A 26,793-nucleotide genomic window follows, 5' to 3' on the forward strand; every position below is an offset into this window, starting at 1 on the left:
GTCGCCCAGGTGATCCCATCCACGTTCTTTCTACTTGGCTTATCTTGACACGATAGAGGAGCTTCCTGCCTTCCAGATCAGCTGCAGAACCTCACTGCATCCCACAGCAGTGCTCAGCTTTGACTTCCTCCCAAAATCGAGAGGTCAACTGTGGGGACTGCAAAAAAACAGAACGCGGCAGCAGGCGACCTCCATCCACATTCTTGCCAGATGATCAGGACCTGGTCCATGGATAGTGCAGTAACAGGCCCTGATGGTGGCAGCCCCGCTGGCCCAGGACTCATTCAAGCCTTGCTGCTCCCTGGCTCTCCCAGAAGGGGCCCTCATAAATTCTTGGGGAAGAGGTCCACTCTGACCTTGAGATCACGTTATGTTCTCCAGCAGATGTCATCCAACAATGGAAACACTGTGCCTTCCCTACACAGTTAATCTGTGCTTGATGCTCAATGTTTTCAAAACTGAACAATATGTGAAGAGCAAGGAAATTATTAACTATAGGTCAGGCTAACACTCACTTTGGTGGAGAAGGTGGGTAGTGGTATTGTTCTGTTCCTTAAAGATGTTAACGCTATCCATTTAACTCTTTAAACTATACTTTTATGGCCAGGCACAGTGGCTCATGTCTGTAATCCCGGCACTTGGGGAGGCTAAGGTGGGATGATTGCTTGAGCCCAGAAGTTCAAGACCAGCCTGGGCAATATAGCAAGATCCATCTCTACTAAAAAACAAAACAAAACGATGTGTTTATATTGGATATGCTCTATGTATGAGAGGTATTGGATATCTTCTCTGTGTATGACATCTTTCACAGTTGGGGAAAAAAGATAAAAACACATAGTAATAGGGAGAACGAAAGGGGAACCATCAAGAGGCCAGAGACCATATCCTACAAAGGGAGAGCAAATGAAAGGGTATGAACAGACGGAGAAGGGTGAGGGAACCCACAGGCCAGAAAAGTAGCAGAAGCAGGGCAGCGCAGAGGGCCCGCCTGCCACAGGTCTCACCTCGGGGCCCCCATCCACTGAGAGGTCTGCCATTCCCACGCCAGCGTGTGCACCCTTGTCTGCCGTTTATGTTCACTATGTCCCTTCCTGCACTTCATGTTTCTCTTCATCCTTGACTTAGTGGCCTTGGGTCTCACCCACCCCACAGGAGGTGGCAGCTCGGCTCCCCAGAGCCTCTGGTTGGCCCACTGCTGTTGAGCCTCAAAGCTTTGTCTCGGCTGGAAAGGGAGGCCTGCTGCTTTGGCTGGTGCTCAGCTCCTACCCCAGAGCTGCTCAGGGTCCCTGCCTAAGCATGAGGTCTCCTCCTACCTTGAAGCTGGGGTGTTCTGCAGCCTGTGCTGGGCCAGGAGCACAGTCAAGCTCCATTTGAGTCCTGTTCCCCACTCGTATCACAGAACCGTAGCTGTTAGCATGGGAAGGGGCCGCAGAGGTCATCTCCTGTTCAGTTTCTTGGCCTCATGGCTGGAGCTGAAGATCTGCTCTGCCTTTTCAGAGTGATCTGAGCCAGCATGAGCCAGACACCACCTTGGGGAGGTGACCGATTTGGCTGCGCCCACAACCTTGCCCCCCAGCACGGTCTCCATGTGGTATAGATAAGCCTCTAACCCACCAGGGCAAGCATCCCCCCAGGGCTGCCTGACAGCATGTCTCGGGGCTGCCCTGCTAGGCCCTAGTGTGTCCAGAGTGAGATCTCAGTGACTTAACTGCCTTCCATTTCAAAAACACATAGGATTGTCTTCCCCCTTGTAATTACGAAAGAAAAACCAAGGTGCCCCTAGAAAATCTGGAAATTATAGAAAAGTCTAAAGAAGAAAATAAAATCCTAGTGCCAGAAGTGCAGCTGTTAAGGTTTGGCATCGTTATCTAAGCTCTGTGAAAGAAACCAGTCCTAAAACCAGGAACTACCGCTCCAACCCCCACACCCCCATTTGCCAGGCCAGTGACTTCAAATGACGACGCTGGGTGTGAGCTGTCAAGCAGGCACAGGCAGGCCCTGTCCCTATGGACACATGGGCCTACTCCAACTACCAGAGCCCTGCACAGCTCTGTGACACCCCACAGCCACAGGTGAGATCAAGACTGCAGCACCATAGTGGAACTTTACCTGGCAGGAAAGAATGAGGGAGGCATCCACACCAAGTCTGTCCCACGGGCCTGGTGACCAGTGCAATGTGAGTGAGGGTTCTGCAGAACATTCTGCCCCCAAGCCCCTCCAAGCAAAAGGATCAGAGAAGAAGGGCTCTGCTCTGCCCTGGGCCCTTACCACCCTGCAACATGGAGTTCAGGCCCACATGGGCTGTTCCGGGAGCCCAGCAATGCTGGGTGATCTCCCAGTGTGATGCTGTCAAGTACCACAAAGCAGCCCCCATGCAGGTGGGGCCCTTCCCAGACGGGGGCCCCAACGGGGCTCTGAGAAAGCTGCCCAGAGCCCTCAGCTCACTCCCTTTTGATTTTCCCAAGCCTGCAGAATTGAATGTGAGGGCCAGAGGGCAGGCTCTGGGTCTCACGCAGATGGGCTGCCGCCTGGCTGCATCCACCAGCTCACGCCACACTGGACAGAGGGGCGGCAGGGAAAGGGAGGAGGGAGTGAGGGTCTGATGCAGCAGGTAGCAGGGACTGCGGATTATCATGAGAGCCAGAAAGAACCCACACACCAGCCAACTCCAGCTACATGCTGCAGAAGAGAGAAGCTGTCTCAAGTTTAGAAATACAAGAAGGCAGAGCAAATAGGAAGAGATGAAAAACTCGCATCTTCAAACACAACGTTACAGAAATTGACCTTTATTTGTTGTACTAAAGCCTGTTTAACTTTTGATACAAAGTAACATTTTAGTACAGAAAACCCCAGTCTGTCAGCTCAGTACCTGTCTGTGCACACTGTACCATCTCAGTCCCACTCTGCCTGCAACTCAGAAAACAGCCCTTGCCCCCAGAGGGTCTGCGAGTTAATACCTCGGGAATAGTCTACAGTTTTTCCTCGTTCGTCTGAGCTAGAAAACTTGTACCTGTAAAACAAAGGACAGCATTGGGGACTGAAACTTGTCTCTTTTTTGAACAACTGTGCAAGAAAATATATCCCTTTTTAAAAACGGCAGTTATGGCTAAACTACAATCTACTATCTAGAATTACAAAGAATAAAATGAAATCAAAGATTTCTCGCTAGTAAAATGAAATGTTAGGAACAGTATTAAAATATAGGTCCCACCCCAATGACACTTACACAGAGCCCAGTACAGTACCTATTATTAACAGGACGCACAGCTTAAGGAGGAACCACATCAAATCTTCAGCCAGACATATCCAGCCTCAGAAGTGCAAAAACAAAACAAAACAAAAGCCCCCAAACGAAGACACCCACGTGGAGTAAGGTGCATGCCGTGAGTGCTGTAACCAAGATTAAAAAGACCTCAGTTTTTCTTTAGATTGTTGATAGTGATGACACTAACCATTACGCTCCCCTAAAAGCTCTCAATTCAACGTCTGAAATGTGAATGTTTTCGTATCAAAAAGAACTGATGTACCTGCCACCCTCTATAAAGTTTAAGAATTACCCTGCAAACATTGCACTGATGAAGGCTGTCATAACTTACAGAGCCTAAGGAGGACCCGATGGCAGGTATCAGCACAGCTGAACTCCGCTGGGACCCTACCGCAGCCTGCCCACGCAGCTCTCACGGAGCAGACACAGTGCTTAAGTACTAAGCACAGATGGAGGAGAAACGAGAGGCTGTGGAAGGCAGGAGAGAAAGGCCGAGAGACGAGTCTGTAAGAACACCAAAGTTGCCTTCCCCAGTATGGGAGGAAAATGCCAAAGGCACTGGTTCTGCTGCCACAGGCAGTCTGAGCACCTGCAGTTGTGAAGTCCTCCGGGAGAGGTGCCACCGAGGAGCAGGAGGTTTGTCAAAGCTCTGGTCCCACCGACAAGAACCTCCCAAAGCAAAGCAGCCCCCATTGAGGTTCCAAGGTCGTTTTGCTGAAGACGGGAACAAAACCAATCCCAAAGCGATGGGGCTGACAGAGGGGCAGGGGCTGGGCACCGGCAACATGGGGCCGTTCAAGTAAACATAAACCACCAAATACTTAGAAAAGGCTTGTAAACGAGTGATCCGAAAGGTTCTCTTTGCAGCATCTCTGATCAGCTGGCTAAAGATAGGTGGGTGCTGAACCCCTGTAATCCAACGTCTTTAGTGTTATCCGTTTTGTGTTAAAGCACGCGTGTGACGGGCAGAGTGTGTGGGCCTGGGCCTGGATCACACGCAGCCGTGGCCCTCTTGTCTTCAAAGGAGGTGCTTCTGGGTCCTGGTTCTGGATCCTTCCCCTGCATATTCACAGACGGACAGACTTCTACTTTTAGTCACTAGAAAAGGGCTGAGCCTGGCGTCCCCTCAGGCGGCCAGCTGCAGTCATCCACAGCACAGCATTCTTCTAGAGCGGGCAGGCTGGAATCCACAGGACTTTATTTTGTTCTTGATTGACCATTGCCAAGATCTGAGTGCAAATGCTTGACAGGGCTCCTCCCTGGATGACCCCTGCAAAACAGTCCCCCCAAACACACATCATTGAGCTCGGAGTAAGACCCCGGGTTTGAGAAAAGTCAGGACAGCCTGCACTCTTTCTACTGCATGGCTGTCTGCTCTGAGCTCCTTGGTACTCTGCCCCATCCCCACGTGACTCTCCTTCACCAGCAAGAAATTGGGAAAGAAAATGGCCCCTCGTGAGTTGACCGCTTACACGTGAACTGCCCAGCCCACTGCAGTAACACCCTGGGTTGGGGTTGCGATAGTTGGGGGAATCCCCGGGCATCAGGAAGAAGTCTGGGGGGCATGTGGCAGTAGCAGGATTCTGCAGGAAAATGACGACGGGTGTAAGGAGCCGGATATCTCACGGCCCAGCGGAGTCACAGCAAGACGACGACTCTAACTTGGGCAAGCTCCATACTAGGCCAGGAGTTTGACACGGGTCTACAGACACCAACCAGGGCTACTCCCAAGTGTTCCCCACAGAACGGCACCTGGACACAAACCAAGCCCCCACTGCAACAAGGCACGCTCAGAAATTGACAGCGTTTAGAAACTGCTATGAAAAAGGGATGTCATAATTTTGTCTGTTGAATCTAACAAGAAAAGAACAGGGCTTATCTTTTGCAAGTGTCAGAGTTTCACATTTTCATCTCTCTAAGTACCAGCCTATAAGGAATTGGAAATGAAAGTACATGCACGCACACACGCCCCCTGCACAAACACAGGCATGCACACATGCACACCCACACACCTATGCACACACGGGCGCCAAGTCCAGGTCCCTGGACTCGATCCTAACACTCTCCACAATGCACTTAGAATCCCCATCCCATCCTCTGTGACTGCAATGTTAATGCCCTGCAAATGAAAGACTTTCCCAAAGAGGCTGAAGGCCAGAAGGTAAAATGGAACCACACTTGGCTGAGTTTGTTTCCATTTGAAGACCAAAGACGGTAAGGGGCAGCGTTTTTTTCTTTGTTGTTGTTCACCAAATACCACTGCAAAAGTCATCCGCCCTGAAGGGTGCTAGGGACAGATGGCCATAGCCTCCGCTGTCCACACTGCTGGCACACTGGGGGCTGCTCCAGTCCCTGCCCTGCCCGGGGATGCTGTGGCTGTACCACATGCCACCTGTGCTATGAGGCAGACCCACCACTGCATATGTGAAAATGACCAGGCAAGCCAGGCGGGACCCGAGGCCAAGATTAGCGAACTTAACATTCAACCTGTAAGAATCCCGCTGCTGGCCAGGGACTGCAGTCGGAACACCTCACTTAAAATGAATATGCTCATGACGGCACTCAGAAGCGTCTAGGAAGTGTGGGTTTCTCCGCAGCTAAGAAAACTGTCTTGGGAAGCCTCTGCTTCCTTCCCTGCTGCCTGCTCCCTGCTTCGGGCCCACAAACACCTACCTGTGAAGTACCTGCTGTACTCCTGCTCAACCTTCTGCGCCGCCTCAAACTGCTCTTTGGAATGCCTCTGAGTCACCTTGTCCCTCAGGTAGATGGGGTCTCTCTGTTCCCTGTGGGGACAGCCCAACCAACACCAGGCTGAGCACTGAGCCTCCTCCAGGCCCTCCTTCCTTCCTCTGTCCAGACTAACAGGGGCCGCACTGAGGCAGGGGTAGGCTGTAGGGGGAGGGCCCATGTGCTCCTCACATAAAGCACAGCAACAGCCTGCAGGCTGCGGGGGCAGCTCTGGGCAGAACGGGGAAGGAGGGCACCCCAGCACATGTACTTGGAGCAGATGCACCAGCAGTTCCCAGCAGAGGTCCCAGGAGCTCAGCTGCACAGAAAGGCAAAATGAAGCAGGGCCTTGGCAAGCCCTTAGCCCAACCAGCACAGGAGCCGAAGCTCAGTGAAGGCCAAACCTCCCGAGTCATGAGCCAGCTAGAGGCTGAGTGGGACTCTGTCCAGGCCACCGGCTCCCCTGCTCCTAAGCAGCAGAGAGAGGAAAGGGGGCTAGGGCAGGTGGGGAGGTGCGCAGACCAAGCGGGCCATGCACAGGGAATGGCGGCAGCACCCAAGTGGCGGAGGGTGCAGGGACAGGGCTGCGCTTGGCTGACACAGCCTCTTCGTGAGTGGGGCACAGGACCAAGAGGAAAGGGTCATTTTCTACACGTGCTGCCTATTTCAAGACCCACAGGCTCATCTCTCATTCCTCAAGCCCCCACCCAACATACCCTGCTCCCCATGTGGGCTCCCAGCCCCACCTGTGACAAGACCCCAGTGGAGCCCAGGGAGCCAGTCACCTACTTGATGTGCTTGGCGCTCTTGTAGTGGATGAAGAGGACAATGGGATAGATGTGCATGTGGTGTAGCCGCTCGATAGCGTGGGGAGCAATGTCCAGGAGGCAGTGTCGGTTCTGGGGGCAGAGGGCACAGAGTGAGCCCCGAGAGCAGTGAGGGGCAGCCAGCCCTCTGTCCTGCCACTAGCAGGACCAACCTCACCTCACAGGGCTCTGCCCACAGACAAGGCAGTAAAGCCCCACGGTGCACTGTGGGGAAACCGTACACAGGAAACTCCCACTGCCTGTGATGAAAGCCAAGGCTGGGAGCCAGGGCTGGATGAGGCTGAGGGCTGGCCAGCCCAACTCCAAACTTCCTTTCCCGCCTCTGCCCAGATACACGGCCCTTCTGAAAGCCCTGCCCCACCCTGGCCTCTGAAGTCTGATTTTTGCAACTGAGCAAATGAAGAGCGAGTCTGGTAAGCCTTTTGTGGCTGGGACTGAAGTAAGTCTGTGGTCCCAGGCCTCAGAGTTCAGACTCGTGCGTTCCCGAACCCCAGACGCTCCTCAGGGGCGTTCCCCTGACTACAGCTCACCCACTTTCAGCAGTGAGAAGCCAACACCTTCATCTAACAGAGAAGGAAAGCAAAGCCCAGCAAAGCGAGCTGAGCAACCTGGAGAAATAGAGCCCAAAAAGCGCCTGTGTCTCCAGACTCAGAGTGTTTGCCCCGCCAACACTACCCACAGATGTCCCCATCCTTGTGCTGCCTAGGAAGTCTGAAGGCATCAAGAGACATAGCCCTTTTAGGGGCAGGGACCCTGACGGAAGGTGCGCTCCTATCCCTAGAAGGTGCATGTGAAATTGTTCGGCATGTGCATTTGGGGACCCTGATCTGGGATCCCCCGAGAGAGGCCTCTCCCCAGAGCTTAATACACTTATCAGAGATGAGACCTCCCCCACGCAGAGAGGAAGAAGGGATGGCACACACACAGGGCAGCTCCTCCACCCCCACCAAGGGATGCGCTTGAAGAAACACACAGCAGCCACGAGGGCAAGCCCAGGTGCAGGTAAACTCAGACTAACATGACATGGTGGGCTCACTGAAGGTCTGAGAGCCCCTGGGGCAGAGGATCACGGACTAGGGGCCCAGAGCTGTGCACAGGGGGTCTCATACTGGATGCTCCAATGGGTGCCCAACCCCCAGGCTGAAGCCCTGGGTACCTTTTCTGTGATCTCCTTTATTGACGCCACAGTGGTCACGTCGAAGTGGCCGCTTCTCCGCTTATAGTCGACAAACAGGCAATCTTTGACACCCCGTTCAATGGCCTGCTGGGAGGCCTTCATCACCTCTGTAAAGCACAGACACAGGAATCAGGGAGCCCCAGGTCCTGCTGAGCCCCAGCAGAGGGAGCAGGGGAAGAACACTGCTCAGCAGCTGTCAGTAACCTAGTCCTGCCACACATGGATCTGACCCATGTCAGGAAGCTTCTAGAACACTGTGGAATCCGCCCGGTGCTGATGCCCACTGTGCACAGCTGGGCAGGCATGTGGACAAGGACACAGAGACAAAGAGCCCAGTAGGCACAGACGGTGCCCCTTACCAAGGGGACATCTGCAGAACTTGCCAGGCGCCTCATTCACCAGCATCTCCTTCACCACGTCCAGCAAAGGCCCCAGAATCAGGACAGGCCTCAGAGCAGTGCAGTCCACCTTCTGGACACGCTGATAGGCCAGGCTCACGGAATCTGAGGGAGAGAGAGCAGTAGTGTCATGGCCCCAGCTTGGAGTGGAGGACCTGAGTGGGGCTGGGGAACCCTGCTCTCTCTGCCCTTGCCCACTCTGGTTTGCCTGGGACTCCCCCAGCTTCAGCACTGAAAGTCTGATGGCTGGGCACACCCAGGAATCGTCACCCCTGGGGTCCAGCACGAGCACCCGCCATGCACTCTGAATACCATAGGCAACTGGTCTCAACCGCTCATCCCAGCGCTTCCCTCTGCTCTGATTCTTTCTCGTGGGCCCACGCCTGCTTCCCCTGCCCCATCTCCATTCTCCTCTGCTTCCTGGCAAGGCAGCCTCTGGGGTTTGGCAGGTAGAGCTCTCATTCCCCAGGAAGGTGTGGTCAGTGTAAGCCAGACCTGCCTAGTGACAGATGTGAGGCTCCCCCATCTGCACCACTAGAATGGGTGAGTGCTGTGAACTAGCTCTGGCCATGCGGTTGAGCACAACCCTTAAGAAATGGCAGAGCCAAAGACGGAAAGGACCTGGGTCCTGGATGATCCTCAGAACACAACTGCATCTCCCAGAACACCCGCAGCTCAGGCTTGCTCATGACAGAGAAATAAAACGCCCATCATGCTTAAGCCACTGTTACTTGGTTTCAGTTAAAGCAGTCAGATCAATATCCTAGTTGATACATGTAGTTAACCTCTCCTTGCACCAAATGAATAAAGTCCTCACAGGGAGACACAGTCTAAAAACCAGCAAGCATCTTCCTGGGACCTCCCTGGTATAAGTCACTGTGCTGGCATCTCAGAAACACAATAAAGAGTGGAAGACAGAGTTCTTGCCATTAAAAAGTGCACACTTTAACTGGCAATCTTTGACACCCCGCTCAATGAGCAACCTGGAGAAACGAAGCCCAAGGAATGCCCGTGTCCCTGGACTCGGAGTGTCTGCCCCACCAGCACTCCCCACAGAGTCACAACACAGCCACACATGAACAGCAAGACAGCACGCAAGAGCTGCCTGGCAATTCCAGGAGCAGCAGGGCTTCAGCAGATACTGTGGCTGGATGACAGGGTGAAGAGACCACTTGGGCAGGCCCAGGAAGGAAGTGGGATGAGAGTGGTCCCCGAGAAACAGCAGGGCAGGAGGGTGACAGGGAGGGTAGACCACAAGATGACAGCAGGCTTAGGAGGAAGAGTCCATGAGCGGCTTGGCCAGGAGGGACCTATACGCATACACAGAGCAAGGGGTGACTGTGGAGCAGAGACACCTTGGGGAGTCCCAGGGAGTGGGCAAACTCAAGGGCAGTAAGTCAAGTCTCTCCTCTTCCCTTGCGCCATCCCCGTGTGTGTACTTTTTAGAAGTGATAACTGCCGAGCGCCATGACTCATGCCTGTAATCCCAGCATTTTGGGAGGCTGAGGCAGGTGGATCGTTTGAGGTCAGGAGTTTTGAGACCAGCCTGGCCAATATGGCGAGACCCCGTCTCTATTAAAATACAAAAACTAGCCGGGTATGGTGGTGCACATCTGTAATCCCAGCTACTCGGGAGACTGAGGCACGAGAATCACTTGAACTCGGGAGGCGGAGTTTGCAGTGAGCTGAGATTGCACCACTGCACCACTGTACTCCAGCCTGGGCCACAGAGCAAGACTCTATCTCAATAAAAATAAATAAATAAATAAACCGATCATTATCCACATACATGTACAGACTTTTACACAGCATTTCCCAAGCAGCATTTCCTGACCTGGTGACCAGCAGCTCTGTTGCTTAAAACTGAGAGAAGGTTTGGTGGTCACACTCACTGCCTGGGAACCCCATGTGGTTCTGAGTGAAGGCTCCGAGGAGGAGTCATGCACAGGGCAAAGAACTTCCTCTGAGAGGGGTTTACATAAACAAACCCTCTCTGTAACAAATCCAAACCTCCTCATGGATAAGGCCAGCCTTTCTCACTGATACCCCTTCCCCAACCCCAGTCCCCACTGGCCTCCTTGAAGGTAACCACTCTTACCAGCTGGAAGTATATCCTAGTTATTCTTACAAACTTATTTTTATACACTAAAGAAAATCTTGAACATACATTGTTACAGTGTGCCTGTGGGTATTTTGTGACTCGCTCCTTCGTCCGTCCAGGGTGTTTCTCGGGGGCATCCCTGGTGATCTGAGGTGAGCCTCTCTACTTTTTCTGAACATCCCATGAACGCTTAGTCTGCATCGACTTACCCACCTCCCTGCTGATGGACAGGCACTACATGTCACCGTTCCCTCCGTTTACTGGCATAAGAATTATATTCTCAAATTATGGCATAGTCACTCTGGGGTGGAATTCAACATAGTGCTTAAAATAATGGTTTGGAAGAATATTACTAGATGGGAAGAAGCTAACGATATGATAGTGGAAATATCTGGATAAAAACTGTATAACCTATTTTACCTGATTTTGGTAAGAATAAAAAATTTTAAAAATAAAATTTTTAAAAATTAAAAAAAAAACTGTATAATGAAGTATAATCCCAGTTTTGTTGTATTAAGTAAAAAATTGGAAGGAAATATATTAAAATGTCAATGGTTTAAAAAATCATATTCTCCCTTAATGACTATTAACATTTCACACCATGGGATACCAAGTTAGGAGATTCCTGTTCCTCCCTGACAATCTTCTTTGTCAGAGGTCCTCACAATTACAGAATTGTAAGACTAGACAGCATCCTTTGAGTCACTGACTCCAACTGGAGAAGAAAAACAGCCTATCCAAGGTCACAGCTCATCAGGACAGAGCAAAGGCATGGTCTTGGGAGTTCCAATCTTAGACCATACTGCGATGGCTTTCTTTAATAGGTGCTGTGGACCGAACTGTGTCCCCTCAACATTAACACGCTGAAGCCCTAACCTCCAATGGAGGTTTGGAGATGAAGTCTTCAGGAGGTAACTAAAGCTGAATGAGGTCAGAAGAGCAGGGCCCTAATTTGATAGAACTGTGGCTTTCTAAGAGGAAGAGACACCAGAGATCTCTCTGTCTCCAACACATGAGGACACAGCAAGGAGCCAGCCGTGTATAAATAAGCCAAGATGAGAGGCCTTATCAGAACCAACCACACTGGCACCCAGGTCTTGGATTTCCAACCTCGAGAACTGTGAGAAAATGAATTCTTGTTATTTGAGTCACCTCGTCTGTGGTACTGGTTTTTGCTTTGTTTTTGTTTTTGAGATATGTTCTTGCTTTGTTGGCAGGCTGAACTGGAGTATCACAATCATAGCTCAATGCAGCACTGAACTCCTGGGCTTTGGTGATCCTCCAGCCTCGGCCTCATGAGTAGCTGGGACTACAGGCACACACCACCATGATTGATGAGTAAGTTTTTGTACAGATGGGAGTTTTGCCAGGTTACCCAGGTCTTGAACTCCTGGCCTCAAGCGATCCTCTTGCCTCAGCCTCCCAAAGTGCTGGGATTATAGATGTGAGCCACTGTGGCCAGCTGTGGTATCTGGTTATGGCAGCCCTAGCCGACTAAGGTAAAAGGAAAACCAGTCCTCCACATATTTCTGAGACACTCCCACACAAGCCCCTAAAGGGACAGGCATAAAGACATGCACTGTCCTCTGGGTGGTAGAGAGCTGGGTCCACTTAGGAGACCATTATGGGGGTGCACGATCAGGGGGTGGGGGTACCAGGGATGCTATGCAGCAGTTGGAAGCAATAAACAAAAGCAGGAATTCAAAACCCACTGTGCAGTAGAATTACTTGGAGTAACTTTTAAACTACTACACAAGGATTATTACTCCCAGGTATAGTGGAACAGCTTGCAGCATCCCTTGGAGAACAACTAGAAAATCTGGGTGAAAAATGAGAAGTATAGTTTTGAAGGCACCACAGAGTGGCAGAGACAGCCAGAATTTGAGACGCCAAGGTCCTGGAGAGAAGGAAACCAGAGTAGTAGAAGCTGACATTCTGCAGGCCTTTCCCGCTTCAGAGCAAGCGGAGACTTTGAGAGTAAGAGTGAGAGGCAGAGAACCTAGGGAGAGGGCCGCTGCCGAGGACCGAGGACCCAGGACCCAGGACCCAGGCCCCAGGCAGAGGGCCGCTGCCGAGGACCGAGGACCCAGGCAGAGGGCTGCTGCAGAGGACTGAGGACCCAGGCAGAGGGCCGCTGCAGAGGACTGAGGACTGAGGACTGAGGACCCAGGACCCAGGATCCAGGCAGAGGGCCGCTGCAGAGGACTGAGGACTGAGGACCCAGGACCCAGGACCCAGGACCCAGGCAGACGGCCGATGCCGAGGATCGAGGACCCAGGACCCAGGCAGAGGGCCGCTCATGAGGACAGGGAACTCAGGCACAAGGCCACTGATAAGGACTGAGAGCCCAGGAAAAGTTTCTGAAAAATCTCCAAAGCAGGTGAGATCAAAACGGAGTTCAAGGCTGCCAGGACCTGAGGGGTCATGGTTCCAGAGGAAGGGAGGGCCAAAGAACTAAGTCTGATATCAGAAATTTTCCCTCAAAGCCATTTGCTGTAAAAAGCAAGACGAGTCTAAGATAAAGTCACTAAGACACTCAGCATCCCAGTGCTGCAGAGTGAGAAACTGGAAGTCAAGGCTCCCTAGGGAGGAACAACCCTAGGGAATACCCCAGGCTGGGACCACTGGTGGGCCACCCCCTAGGGTCAGGGTGAATCACCAGTTGCACAAAAGCTGCAACCCAGCCTGAGGTCAGCTGAGTCTGCAGCTTGGTCAAGGTGATCTGCGAGCAGTGGCTACCTACAGAGCAGAGGATAGACCCTCTCTGGAGGCTGGCAACATCACTCAGAGCCTGACAATCCCCAAAACATAACTTCTGACATCTCAATAAACAATAACCAGGCATATTTAAGGGGCAGGACCAAGAAAAACAAAGACCACAGAAAGAGACTCAGGGATGACCACACATGACAGCTACCAAACGCGGTCTTCACAAATGTATGATTAAGGTATTTAGGAGAACAGACAGCAAGAGGGAAAGTCTGAGCAGAGGAAGCCTGGTAAAGAAACAGAACCAAATGGAAACTCTCGAGTGATACATAAAGTACAATTTCTGAAAGTAAGAACATAATGGATGCAACAGAAGAGCGGAATGATGAGCAGGAAAAAGGTGAGGAGAAAACAGCCAGGCTGGCTGAAGCATCAAGAGAAAGAAGTGGAAAATACAAGAGAAAAGGAGCCCAGAAGACAGGAGACAGACAGATGTTACCTCATGTAATTCGAAGAACGAAAACCCCGAGGAGAGGCGAGGTTAGCATAGAAGCAATATTAAAGAAACTGTAGCCAGGAATATCTAAAACCGACCAAACCACCATGTTACAGACGTAAAAAGTGCTTGGAACCTTCTGAGCAGGATAAACACATAGAAAACCACATTGGGGGAGCATGGTATGGTAAGAAATTAGGAAATTTCTTTCTGAGAAAGAAAGGCAGAGAAAAGCCTACCCACACATGGTAGTAGACAGGTGGTGGTACTGCCCTCAGCACTGAGACTGGAAAGATGACTTCTCACCAGCAATGAGCGTGGCAGGCTGACAAGTGTCCCCCAAAGACTGAATCACCTCCTAAGCCCCAGATCCCATGAGCATTACCTTATGCAATGAAAGAAGTGATGATTGAGTTAAAGGCCTTCGGAGGAGGGGCTTTTCCTGGAGTATCTGGGTGGGCCCTAAATAAAACCTCATGGGTCCTCTGAGAGGCAGAGGGAGTTGAGAGACCCACGTAGGGGAGAAGGTGACATGAAGACAGAGCAACATATCAACATGGCCAACATGGTGAAACCCCATCTCTACTAAAAATACAAAAACTAGCCAGATGTGGTGACAGGTGCCTGTAACCCCAGCTTTCTGCAGGCTGAGGCAGGAGAATTGATTGAACCTAGGAGGCAGAGGTTGCAGTGAGGCGAGATCGCACCACTGCACTCCAGCCTGAGTAACAGAAAGAGATTTTGTCTCAAAAAAAAAAAAAAAAAAAATTATTATTATAAATTGAGAATAGTATCCAAGTTAGAAAAGAGGTAAATGGAGTTAGTGGTCTGATGTTTTAGAATTATCATGGAAGTGGTCAAAGTAACGATTTCTCTTAGAAGTAAGTCAAAGGTGCACACTGTGAGGTCTATTTTAACCCCCAAAAACATAAAACAGAAACAACTAAAAACCAGGATATGTAAGAGGATGGTAGAGGATGGTGGGGCAGAATAAAACAAACACATGATTAATTTTTAAAAAGCCAGAGAAAAGGGACAAACAGAAACTAGGTAGAACAAATAGCAAACAGCAAGAAGGTAAATGTCTATATATAATGGAGTAAATACTCTGATTAAACAAGGACTGTCACAGGGGTGTTCAGATTGTGGAAATTCCTCATGCTGCTCACTTGTCTGTAAATGAATGTGCATATTGCTGTATGTATGTTACACTTTGACAAAAATTTTAAAAAGACAGATTGCCACAGTGGATTTAAAAAAAAATCCCACATGCTGCCTATAAGGGATATTTAAATATAATGTGACAGAAAAGTTTCAAGTAAAGGAAAAAGATGAACTGTGCCAAAGCTAACCAAAAGAAAACTGGTAATGTCAATAAAAACATCACATGGGCCAGGCGCAGTGGCTCACACGTGTAATCCCAGCACTTTGGGAGGCTGAGGCGGATGGATCACAAGGTTAAGAGTTCAAGACCAGCCTCGCCAAAATGGTGAAATCTCTCCTTTACTAACAAAAATACAAAAAATTAGCTGGGTATGGTGGTGTGCCTGTAATCCCAGCTACTCAGGAGGCTGAGGCAGGAGAATGGCTTGAACCTGGGAGGCAGAGGTTGCAGTGAGCTGAGATTGAGCCACTGCACTCCGGCCTGGGTGACAGAGCAAGACTCTGTCTCTCTCTCTCTCTCTCTCTCTCTCTCTCTTTCTCCCCCCTCTCTCTGTCTATCTATCTATATAGATAATAATAATAATAATCATCATCACATAAAATAGATGTTCAGCAAGAAACATTGCTGGAAATCAAGAAGTATGTAATGATAAAAGAGTTAATTTACCAGGAAGATATAATAATTTAAAACGTGTATGTACCTCATGACAACTTCAAGATATATACTGAAAAACACTGAGGAGCTAAAAGGAAGAATAGACAAAGGGCTATTTTTCAAAGATGCTAATGCCACTGGACAAATGCCAAACGTACTGGAGACAGTGCCTACAGAGAAAGGAGCAGAGGGCACCAGAGCAGAGACCAAAAAGAATGAAGAAAAAGAACCAAAAAGCAAAATAAGAGAGAAACCTCGCCTTGATTAACAGGTTGGCAATCTTTTTTTTTGGAGACAGGGTCTCACTCTGTCACCTGGGCTGGAGTGCAGTGGCATGATAAGAGCTCACTGCAGCTTTGACCTCCCAGGCTGAGGCAATCTTCCTGCTTCAGCCTCTTCAGTAGCTGGGACTACAGGTATGACCCACCACACCAGGCTAATTTTTTTTAATAGAGATGAGGTTTCACCATGGTGGCCAGGCTGGTCTCAAACTCCTTGCCTCAAGTGATCCATCCACCTTGGCCTCCCAAAGTACTGTGATTACAGGTGTGTACCACCATGCCTGGCCCAAACTTTTTCTGTAAGGGGCAAGATAGTAAGTATTTTAGGCTTTGAAGGCAAAATGCCAAAATTAAGCAACTGTTATCAGCAAAACGTTAACAGACTTCTTTACACCTTACATTTTTAAAAGTATAAAAACCTGGCCAGGTGCGGTGGCTCATGCCTGTAATCCCAGCACCTTGGGAGGTCAAGATGGGTGGATCATGAGGTCAAGAGATTGAGACCATCCTGACTAACATCGTGAAACCCCATCTCTACTAAAAGTACAAAAAAATTAGCCAGGTGTGGTGTGGCACGCCCCTGTAATCCCAGCTACTCAGGAAGCTGAGGCAGATGAATCACTTGAACCCAGGAGGTGGAGGCTGCAGTGAGCCAAGATCATGCCACTACACTCCAGCCTGGGCAATAAAGCAAGACTCCGTCTCAAACAAATAAATTATTTAATAAAAATTAAAAGTATAAAAACCCATGCTTAGCTCACAGACTGTTTAAAAATAGGCAGTTGGGCCAGACTTGGTCCATGGCCAATAGTTTGCCAACTCTTGTCCTAACTGACAGTTAACAGTGGGCCATGTAATCAATACAGTGTGATCCAGTCAACTCCCTAGGCCTAAGATCTTCACTGTAAAAAGGGAAGGGACGGAGGGAGGCAGCCAGCTGCCGTACCCTCTGCTGCTTACTGCACCCCCACACCTGACTGCCAGGGAGGGCAGGTTCTAGGACAGGAGACACACACCAGGGGCCTGGGGTCCACGTTCATAAGGGCTTCTTGCTTTGCAGGACAAATGCAACCTTTCCACAAGGGCTGTCTACAAGAAGATGTACGCCATCTCCTGATACTCAACTCCAGCCCTGGACTAGCATCCTGCCCCAGAAGGATCATAGAAGAGTTGTTAATGAACACAGGATTGACGCTAGAAATGCCGAAGTTCTGCAGAAACCAATGGCCACTGGTCACGACCAAGCAGCCTGTAATAACCTAAAAACAAATGGCAAGCAATGCACTCAGCAACAACTGCTTTTTGCCTACTCCATAGCTGTCCTTCCGCTTTTCCTTAGTGACTGAACCTCTTACTGAGCCCAGTAATGCACCCAGATAAAACATGCCTTTTCTTTTTCTTTTCTTTTTATTTTTTTTGAGACGGAATCTTGCTCTGTCGCCCATGCTGGAGTACTGTGGTGCAATCTCAGCTCACTGCAACCTCCGCCTCCTAGGTTCGAGTGATTCTCCTGCCTCAGCCTCCCAAATAGCTGAGATTACAGGTGCTCACCACCACACCCAGCTAATTTTTGTATTTTTAGTAGAGACAGGGTTTCCCCATGTTGGCCAGGCTGGTCTCAAACTCCTGACCTCAGGTGATCCACCTGCCTCTGCCTCCCAAAGTGCTGGGATTACAGGTGTGAGCCACTGCGCCCGGCCAAAACATGCCTTTTTGACCTCTCTTGAACATGCAGGCGGACAATGAGATGTAAGTGGAGTCAGGGGTTAGGGCTTCCAGATAGCTGCTGAAAGAGGCACATTCAGCGAAGGCACACTTCTGCCTTACCCCTTCTTCCCTCCTGCTTCCTGAAACAGGGATACGATGGCTGCAGCTACACTGACAGGCAGTGACTGGGAGGATGGAGGCCACACCCCATGGATGTGGCTCTGAAGATGGTAGCATCCTCCGTGACCAAGCTGGACACACACCTCCAGACTTGTGCACAAAAGCAAAGTAAGCCTCTCATTTGTTTAAGTCCCTGTTGTGGAGCTCCTGGATCCACAGCAAACCCCACCCACTGGAAAATGAGCTCAGCCACTTGCCTTCAAAGAGTGGAATGGAATCGCTGGAAAAGGCTTCCAAGGCGAGCAGGTCTTTCCCATCCTTGGACCCGCTGCGTTTGTGCTTGTGTTTCCTCCGAAAAAAAGACCGGCGTGCAGCCGCTGACAGGGTCTTTGTGGCACTACTGTCATCTTTGACTTCAGACATGCTGAGCCTCCTGGAGAATTCTTGGTCCATCCTGTGGCACAGGGGACAATGCTGGGCAGGGCCATCGAGACCCTGCTGCCCTACCCTACCTGCCCTTCCTGGTGAGAAAAGCAAGGGTGGGCCAGGCACCAGGCTCCCCCGACATCTCTCGGCAGGTCTCAAGGCTACGTCACTTCCCACGCCCCCGAGACCCCTCGGTACATGCTGCAGGGGTGACACAAACACCAGCACCAGGGCAAGCTCTCAGAGCAGGCAAATTTCTACTACAGCATGATCAGCTCAGTGTCAAAAGGAACTGGCTAGGGCAGCCTTCACTTGGTGACATGATGAATTATGCTTCCTGTCATAGAAGGGAACAATCCAGGGATGAAGGCGGCCTCGAAAACATTATGCTCAGTGACAGGAGCCAGACGAAAGGCCACACTATGCAATCCCATCTACACAGAAGTCTAGACAGGGAGACCCATGAGTACCAGAAGCAAAGCAGCGGCTACTTAGGACTGAGGGCTGGGTGGAAGGACAGAGGGACTAGGGGTGACCACGAATGGGTCTGGGGTCTGTTTGAGGTGATGGAGATGCTCTAAAATTAACTGTGGTGGTGGCTGCACACACCTATGAATATACTGAAAACCACTGAATGGTACACTCTGAGGGAGCAGCAAGGTATGAGTATCTCTATAAATCCATTTTTCTAAAACAAGTTAATGCCTCCTGACCCACCACTGTGCTCTATACAGCACTGACTCACACTAGAAGCAACTTTTTAAATCAGCACTTTTGGCAAAATGTAGAGAGCGGAAGCTAAGATGAGCAGCAGAGTTCCTCCTCCAGCAGTCCTGGTGCCCTAGTGCCCCTCATGGGACAGCTCCGTGGCTGGCTGCCCTTGGCAACCCCTGCCCCAACCCTCCCCAGACAACACTTACACATATTTGCTGGGAATCTGCCCACGCTGGATCTTCTGGGCATTCTCGTCCAGCTGCCAAGCCATCCAGGACCCGAACGTGCCCTGGGGCAAAGTATCATCCACATAGAGGATGTCATCCTTCTTAAAGCTCAGCTCATGCTCCACGTCTGCCAGCCGGTCATACAGGGCCCTGGACCACAGCACAGAGGGAACACCGTCAGGCGGCTCTGGCTACGGACCAGGTGCCTTCCGTGGCCAGGTCCCTAAGGCTGCTATTCTGCTTTGAGCTGTCTCCAGACTTGATCAGGAATCGCCTCTCCGCATTCTGGTGGTGGTTCTCAAAGCGGGGAGCCCTGTGTTTTACATAAAGGGACAAAGACTGCCTTTGCTCCTCTAACACTAGGGCACATCCGCATCAGAGAAAGAACTTGCCAAGGTCTGAGGCCCTAACTTCTCTTTCCAGGTGGCTTTTCCCATTTGCCTCCCTCCTCAAAGTCCAGGCCCCTGGTTCCTACAGACTGGAATCTCTCCAGGAAGGAAACACGTCACCGCCTACCCTAGAGGCAGGGAGTTGTACTGCATCAGTGTTCCCATGCTTTCTGTGATCTCGGATCTTAGGAAACATAAAGAAAGCTCTGAGCTCCCTAGAAAACCTGATGACAGCCCCAAATGCCCACAGCATTTCATACAGTACCTAAGGGCACTGAAGATGCCTGGAAGTCCACACACACTGCAGAGGGATCTGCAAACCTGGCCTGGGGGACACCAGAAAAAGGAGCACAGCACACAGGAAAATGGGGCATGACATCCTGAAAATTCTCCAGGCCCTAAGCCCTAAAGAGGGAGCCCACGTGGTTCTTAAAGCCCTCAAAAGTTGTTCTGAGTCACAATCTGTTCTAAGTCACAATCATCTCACCACAAATAAGCGTGCAGATTTGAGTGTCAAGGAATGATAATCATGGCCCCAGCCTTGGGGTGCAAGAAACAGAGAGCCATTTACCAGGAAGAGCGTCTCCAATGAAAGCCTCTCCTCTGGCCCCAAATCTCCCACCAATTCCCCAGCCACTGTACCTGATGTAGAAGCTGTCACCAGGCAGGCCCTTGGCCTTCGTGAACTCCTCGGGGCGGTACTGCACCTTCAGGCGGATGCCATCCCTGGGCTTCAGCATCTCCACGTAGACCTCCTCCACTGTCTTGTTCCGCACGTCCAGGCTGCCATACTGCCAGGGATGGGGGGATGCGATCAGAAGGCCGAAGCCAGGGGCAGCCTGGGCACCCGAGAGGGGCCAGTGATGGCCATACGGCAGAGATTCAACATCCCTCCTTAACTGAGACCCTGCCTGCCTCTGCTCTGCAGGAAGGGCTGAGTCCTCATCGTCTCCCCAGCCCCCAGGTCCCGCACATGCTCCCTGGACACCAGGTCCTCTGCCAAGTGGCTGCTCTGCCCTTGACAGCTTATCCAGGAAAAGCCCTGTTCTGGTGCCCAACAAGTCTGGACTTTTCAGAACAGGGCCCTTCCTCCCGCTGATGCTACCTGTGCTTTTATTAATTTTTTGAGACGGGGTCTCTCTCTGTCACACAGACTGAGTGTAGTGGTGCAATCACAGCTCACTGTAGCCTCGATCTCCTGGGCTCAAGTGATTCTCCCACCTCAGCCTCCCGAGTAGCTGGGACTACAGGCACACTCCACCACACCTGGCTAATCTTTTTGTTTTGTTTTCTGTAGAGCTAGGGTCTCACTATGTTGCCCAGGCTCGTCTTAAACTCCTGGGCTCAAGCAATTCTCCCACCTAGGCCTTCCAAAATTCTGGGATTACAGGTGTGAGCCACCAAGCCCAGACCAACTTGTGCCTTCATATTCTCATGAACCATCTCCCCACTGAGGCAGGAGACCACAGAGAAAGACCATCCTTCTGCAGCTGCACTATCTGAGGGCAGGCACCTCCTGGTGCCCAGGGCCTGAGCCAAGGCTCTGCCTTTGCCTTCCCTCAGTGGCCTGCTTGGCTTCACAGGGACCTGCTCAGAGGAGGCTGGCAGCATTCTGTGTTTACAGGGATTAAAAGATCAACGCTGCGGCCAGGTGCGGTAGCTAATGACTGTAATCCTAGCACTCTGGAAGGCTGAGGTGGGAGGATACTTGAAGTCAGGAGTCTGAGACCAGTCTGGGCAACATGGTGAAACCTGGTCTCTACTAAAAATATAAAAATTAGCTGGGGGTCGTGGTGCACACCTGCAGTCCCAGCTACTTAGCTAAGGTAGGAGAATCGGTTGAACCTGGGAAGCAGAGGCTGCAGTGAGCCAAGATCGCGGCATTGCACTGCAGCCTGGGTGACAGAGCAAGACTGCCTGAACAACAACAGTCAGCCCTGACTGGCTCACCAGGTGAGAGGCTGTACTCTCCATCTTGCCACCTGAGATGGCAGCAAGCCCACTGTGCAGGCGGATGGAGGCCTGGCCTGCTCAGCAGCTCAGAACTCACCTCCAGGATGAGGTCCCCCGGAACGAGGCCGTCAGGACCCTTGGCAGGACTGTCATCCTCCACCTCGGCCACAAACACCCCATGCAGGTTCCCGCCGCACAAGTGCACCCCAAGGTCCAGCTGGGACTTTTTGATGAAGACAACACGCGGCTCTAGCGTCTTCTTGTTGGCATCTCCCGCAATCCTTTCAGGGAAAAAAAAAATAACTAAGTTCCTCCACTGTGCAAAAGGAGGGAGGAGGCGCAAAAAGAAAAAGCAGAGGCCAATGCCCTGACTGCTTTCCGCCTGCTTGCTGGGGTCTCAGAACTACAGGGAGCCGAGAGGTGGCCTCTGGTTCTACTGGTTCGGCGTGCAGGGCAGGACACCTGAGGTGCACTGGAGATGAAGGCAAGACCCCAGGTTCAAAGCCAGTTAGGGGGAGAGTAAAAACCACACATCGGGGCCGGGCGTGGTAGCTCACGCCTGTAATCCCAGCACTTTGGGAGGCCGAGGCGGGTGGATCACAAGGTCAAGAGATCGAGACCATCCTGGTCAACAGGGTGAAACTCCGTCTCTACTAAAAATACAAAAAATTAGCTGGGCATGGTGGTGCATGCCTGTAATCCCAGCTACTCAGGAGCTGAGGCAGGAGAATTGCCTGAACCCGGGAGGCGGAGGTTGCGGTGAGCCGAGATCGCGCCATTGCACTCCAGCCTGGGTAACAAGAGCGAAACTCTGTCTCAAAAAAAAAAAAAAAAACAAAAAACCACACATCGGTGGCCCCGCTCCCAGGCCCGGCTATCACAAGCCTTAGAGATCAGGATGTCCTCCCTCCCATATGGATCACACTCATTTTCCTAACTTAGTCCTTCCTAAGAAAGGTTAAAGTTGGCCTCACTGTCCAGAGCACAGCAACATGTTCTGCAATGTCTATCAAGCAGCTGCTGTCGACCAGGAACTGCTAACTCATAAAGAGGGGCTCCTTGCCATCAAGGCACTTACACTCAAGGGAGGGAAGCTGAAAGTAAGCTGCTGAACATACAGAGCAACAGAAACAGATTAAGGGGTCGTCAGGGGAGACGCCAGCCCGGGAGGAAAACCTTGCGGCAGGTAAGTTCCAATGTGACAGACTCTGGTAGAGAATGCAGCGCTGGCCTCATTCTGTAAGATGCTGTCCAGAGCTTGGCGAAGGCCCCTCAGTGCTGGAGACACGGCTCCTCCAGGACTGCAGACTGATCGCGCCACACCCTGGCCTGGGTGGCCCTCCCTGCTGACCCAGGCCAGGCTGGATGCTGTGCAGCTCCCACAGGGCTCCTTCCTCCTCCTGAACATGGCTGCTCCCTCTGCCTGGACTTCCCTTTATGCCCACCCTTGGCTCTTGCCTGGCCTGAACATTTTAATCCAGCTGCCGCCTCCCCTGCCACACTGCAGTGATCTTCCTGCCCGATCTGCAGCAGCCAGCAGTGCCCTCCCGGCACCCCATTTGTGCTGCACACGCCTGGCACTAGTCCATCACCTCCTTGGGAGAAGCATTGCTGTGGGTGGCCAGAGCCCAGGGCCTGGCTGGATGATGACTGTGGGAATGTGTCCAAAGACAGAAAGCGAGTGAATGAGAAACAGAAGAGAGAAAAAGATGCAGGGGAAAGAACATGTCAACTAGAAAACAGGAGAAAAAGAGAAAGGAAAAGAGAGAGGAGGGCAGGAAAAAAGGAATGCTATGCTCCCAGCCCAACTCCTGAAGACCTGGCGTGTGGCCTGCCACACATGAGGCTGCTTGCCCAGTGCCTGTGCCGCCTGGAGGATGTGCTCAGCCCCACCCAGCCCAAGAGGATACAGAGAAGGCTCACCTGGAGCTGGGGCTGCTCTGCTTGGCTGGAGGGGTGCCAGGGCCCTCATCCTGCTCCATCAGTGGGTCAATGACAGAGGGATGCTCCGGGGTAGTGGTGCCGCTGCCCTGGAGAGTGGAGTGGGTACCGGCAGGGTCCAGGTGTGAGCTGGGGACGGAGGACAGGAGGGATAAGGAGCAGCACAAAGCCATCCAGAGCCACCCCCTTTCCTGTGGCAACTGGGTTGGAGTTGTAAATGGGGACTGGGTCACACAGCCCTGCATCCTAAGCAGAGCAGACACATCAGAAACCTGGACCCATGACATCCACCCCAAAGGATCGGCCTGCCCTCTCCTCCCCACCTGCCCTCAGCTCAGGGACCCTCTCCAAAGGCATCTGGCCTTGGGACCTGTGAGCATCCTGTCCCTTTTCCTCTGCCTGTGCATCCTATCTGTTCCACTGAGCCTGTGGTGCAGCACTGGAGGGCATGCCCCCTTCTTTTCTGCCCTTCGACCCACGGCTCAGGGGCAGATACAAGCAGGTATCCAGTGTCTGCTCATGGTCAGGGAGCCAAACGCTCTGAGCCAGAATCCACCCATGGGGCCGCAGCTCCTGGCTGCCACCAGGCCCCTGCTGGGCAGGGGGACCACGCCATCTGTTTCCACACCCCATTTCAGGAGGCAACAGCCTCTCTCTGTATGCCCCTTTTCCAAAATCCAGGGCTGTCATCTCTCCCTTTAGCAGGAGTAGCACCCCCAGAACTTGCAGCTGGCTCCCTGGGTCTCCCAGCAATGAGTGGAGTGCTGCCACACCCACCTCTCTGCCCCCTGCCCAGACGGCCTGGGGAGGCCTGTGCTCACCTGGACCGGGAGTGGCTGCTGAGCTGGTGCACATGGGGGTTGTACTGAGCCAGGATGGTGATGGTGTCACACTGCTGCCCGATGATGAGTCGCGCCTGCTGCTCTGTGGCGCTCCGCAGATTTATGCCATTGAACTGGGGAAACACCAGGGTGGGCTCAGTGACAGGGTGAAGGCCCTGAGGACTTGGGAGTACTGCTGTTCCCTAGGTGGAGGAGAGGGGGAAGAAGGGCAGGTTTCCATGGAACCCAAGCAGGAGGGCAGCTCCCTCTCACCTCCAGTAACTGATCCCCGTACTCAAGGCCGGCCTGGTGAGCGATGCTCCCTATGGTCACCTTGGAGACATAGATGCCGCCCTTCTCTCCACTCACGATGGAGATGCCCAGCGGCTCTGAGCCCTTCTGCACCTTCACGTGGCGTGGCTCCTCCACGTAAGGCCTGGGGAAGAGTCAAGTTTTGGGGGCTCAGAGCCAAAGGAAAGGGCTGGGGAGAGCCTGAGCTTCGGCTTGCGATCAGGCAGTGCAGAAAGGGCCCCGAGCCTAGATGCTCCCATCGTGACACAGCTAGATGGGGCCACAGTGGGCCCACCCCTGTGTGACAAAGGATCACATTCCCACAGCCCCACGCAACGTGAGCACAGCACACCCAGACACGCAAGCACCCAGGCCAAAGACACAGAGAACAGTCCCTGTAACTATAAACACTGATACATGCGGATTTGCATCACAGGAGAGGAGCTGCCCCACAGTATGCAACTGCAAACTCTGGGGCGGGCAGGTGGCAGGGGGTCTCGAGATGCTCTCCGAGGATAAGAAATGGCTCCTGGGATGACATTCCATCCTGAGGAGGCAACAGAAAATAATCCACTTTTGTGTTTACTGGCTACACAGAGTGATGTCAACCGGTCATGGAGATCAAGCCACGGCAGGTCCGAGCTGTTGTAAAGGGAGGAGAAGGCTCCCGCAAGGCCGCGGCCATGCACTTGCTGCCCTGGGCTGCCCACTGTGCCCAAGGGCACCGAGAGCAGGGGCACGGCGGGGAGCCTCTGGGCAGGCCGACTACATGGAGGAAGACCTGGGCCTGGCAGCCACGCGCAGCCTCAGAAGAGCTCTATGATGGCAGAGACATCTGGAAGGTGACAAAGATAAGGGACACTCAGATGACAATGACAAACGGGGACACCTGGAACAGAAAGACAACCAAAGACACCTTGTCGCTGGGAAAAGACAGCTGCCCAGGACTTCACGCCAGCCCTGGTCGCAGGAAAAAACCATAGCCAAAGGCTGAGGGGGCCAGTCCAGGTCCCCTCTGCAGCACGAGGTCGGGATAGGTTCTAGCGGGAAGGCACCTAAACCACCCCACCCCGGCCACCTGGAGGCAGAGAAGCTTCCCACTTGGCAGTCTCAGGCTTCGGCTCTGCAGCCCAACCCTCTTGGGAGGGAGATTAAAATTCTTCTTGAGTTGCCCCTGCTCTCTCCCACCCTCCAAAGTGTTCCCACTTCCCAAACTTGCTCGCTCTGGAAGTCCTCCCTTAACCCTTCAGCTCAGACAGATACTCCCCAGCCTACACCCACAGTCCCTTCCAACCGAAGATGGATTAGAGCCCCGGGCTGTTGAGACCTGCAGAGCCCTCAGCACACAGGCACCCCCACATCACCTTCCTGCACCAGCCTTAGATGATGGAACAGAGACCCAGGGCAGAAAGAGGTCCACCTCCATACAACACGTGTATCCCAATACAGGAGCAAGCGACTAAGTCACAGCAACAGCCACACAACAGAACGACAGTCTGAACCAGGTTCCAGGGACATGCAGAGATGTAAGGGACACACCATGGGGTGCGGAGGCTGATCAGCACCATTGCACTTACACTCATCTGCATCCGCACACACAAGTATGCATGAATTTGTGCACAAGGAGGTTCCTATAAAGGACGTTACCAAGTGCTTCTACACAGGACGTCACCAGGTAAGGGGATCTGAGATAATCTTTTTTTCCTTTCTTTCCTTTTTTTGAAGTCAGAGTCTCACTCTGCCACCCAGGCTGGAGTGGCATCATCTTAGCTCACTGCAACCTCCACCTTCTGGGTTCCAACAATTCTCCTGCCTCAACCTCCTGAGTAGCTGGGATTACAGGCTCCTGCTACCATGCCTGGCTAATTTTTGTATTTTTAGTAGACATGGGGTTTCACCATGTGGGCCAGACCGGTCTCAAACTCCTGAACTCAAGTGATCCACCTGTCTCAGCCTCCCAAAGTGCTGGGATTACAGGCATGAGCAACTGTGCCCAACCGGAGATTATCTTCACTTTCTAGTCTTCTGAATGATGTAAATTTTTATAATATGCATAAAAGTTTTCTCTAAACAATAGCTGCTTCTCAATAGAGGTTTATAAAGTATACTTAAACTATTACAAATGCCTTAAAAACATAATGTTAAGGGAGATGTGATTATATACATAATTAATAAAGCATGCATTCTACATACATATATATGTATCTCCAAAAGGTAATGACAATTGACTCTCTTGTTGAAGAGATTACATGTGACTTTCTTCTTCTTTCTACTTTTCTTTTTTTTATATTTTGAGATGGAGTATCACTCTGTCGCCCAGGCTGGAGTGCAGTGATGCAATCTCAGCTTACTTCAGTCTCCGCCTCCCAGATTCAAGTGATTCTCTTGCCTCAGCCTCCCGAGT

At 51.8% G+C, this 26,793-nt stretch overlaps 1 protein-coding gene across 2 annotated transcripts in view; it reads right to left on the reverse strand.

The window, feature by feature from the left end:
* Positions 1–4,288: 4,288 nt before the first annotated feature.
* DLG5 (discs large MAGUK scaffold protein 5) overlaps positions 4,289–26,793 on the reverse strand; it is a 137,686-nt gene continuing 115,181 nt past the window's right edge. For both annotated transcript variants that reach the window (XM_003939767.4, XM_010350445.3), the window contains 12 exons: positions 24,372–24,534; positions 24,099–24,232; positions 23,260–23,406; positions 21,434–21,617; positions 20,026–20,174; positions 18,974–19,144; positions 17,885–18,081; positions 8,356–8,499; positions 7,976–8,103; positions 6,782–6,891; positions 5,939–6,048; positions 4,289–4,535 (listed from right to left, as the gene is read on the reverse strand). In XM_003939767.4, coding sequence (XP_003939816.3) covers positions 4,432–4,535; positions 5,939–6,048; positions 6,782–6,891; positions 7,976–8,103; positions 8,356–8,499; positions 17,885–18,081; positions 18,974–19,144; positions 20,026–20,174; positions 21,434–21,617; positions 23,260–23,406; positions 24,099–24,232; positions 24,372–24,534 — 1,741 coding nt within the window. In that variant the 3' untranslated portion in view covers positions 4,289–4,431. The remainder of the gene's footprint in view (positions 4,536–5,938; positions 6,049–6,781; positions 6,892–7,975; positions 8,104–8,355; positions 8,500–17,884; positions 18,082–18,973; positions 19,145–20,025; positions 20,175–21,433; positions 21,618–23,259; positions 23,407–24,098; positions 24,233–24,371; positions 24,535–26,793) is intronic.

The sequence above is a fragment of the Saimiri boliviensis genome, chromosome 12 (assembly GCF_048565385.1).
Source record: "Saimiri boliviensis isolate mSaiBol1 chromosome 12, mSaiBol1.pri, whole genome shotgun sequence".
Lineage (NCBI taxonomy): Eukaryota > Metazoa > Chordata > Mammalia > Primates > Cebidae > Saimiri > Saimiri boliviensis.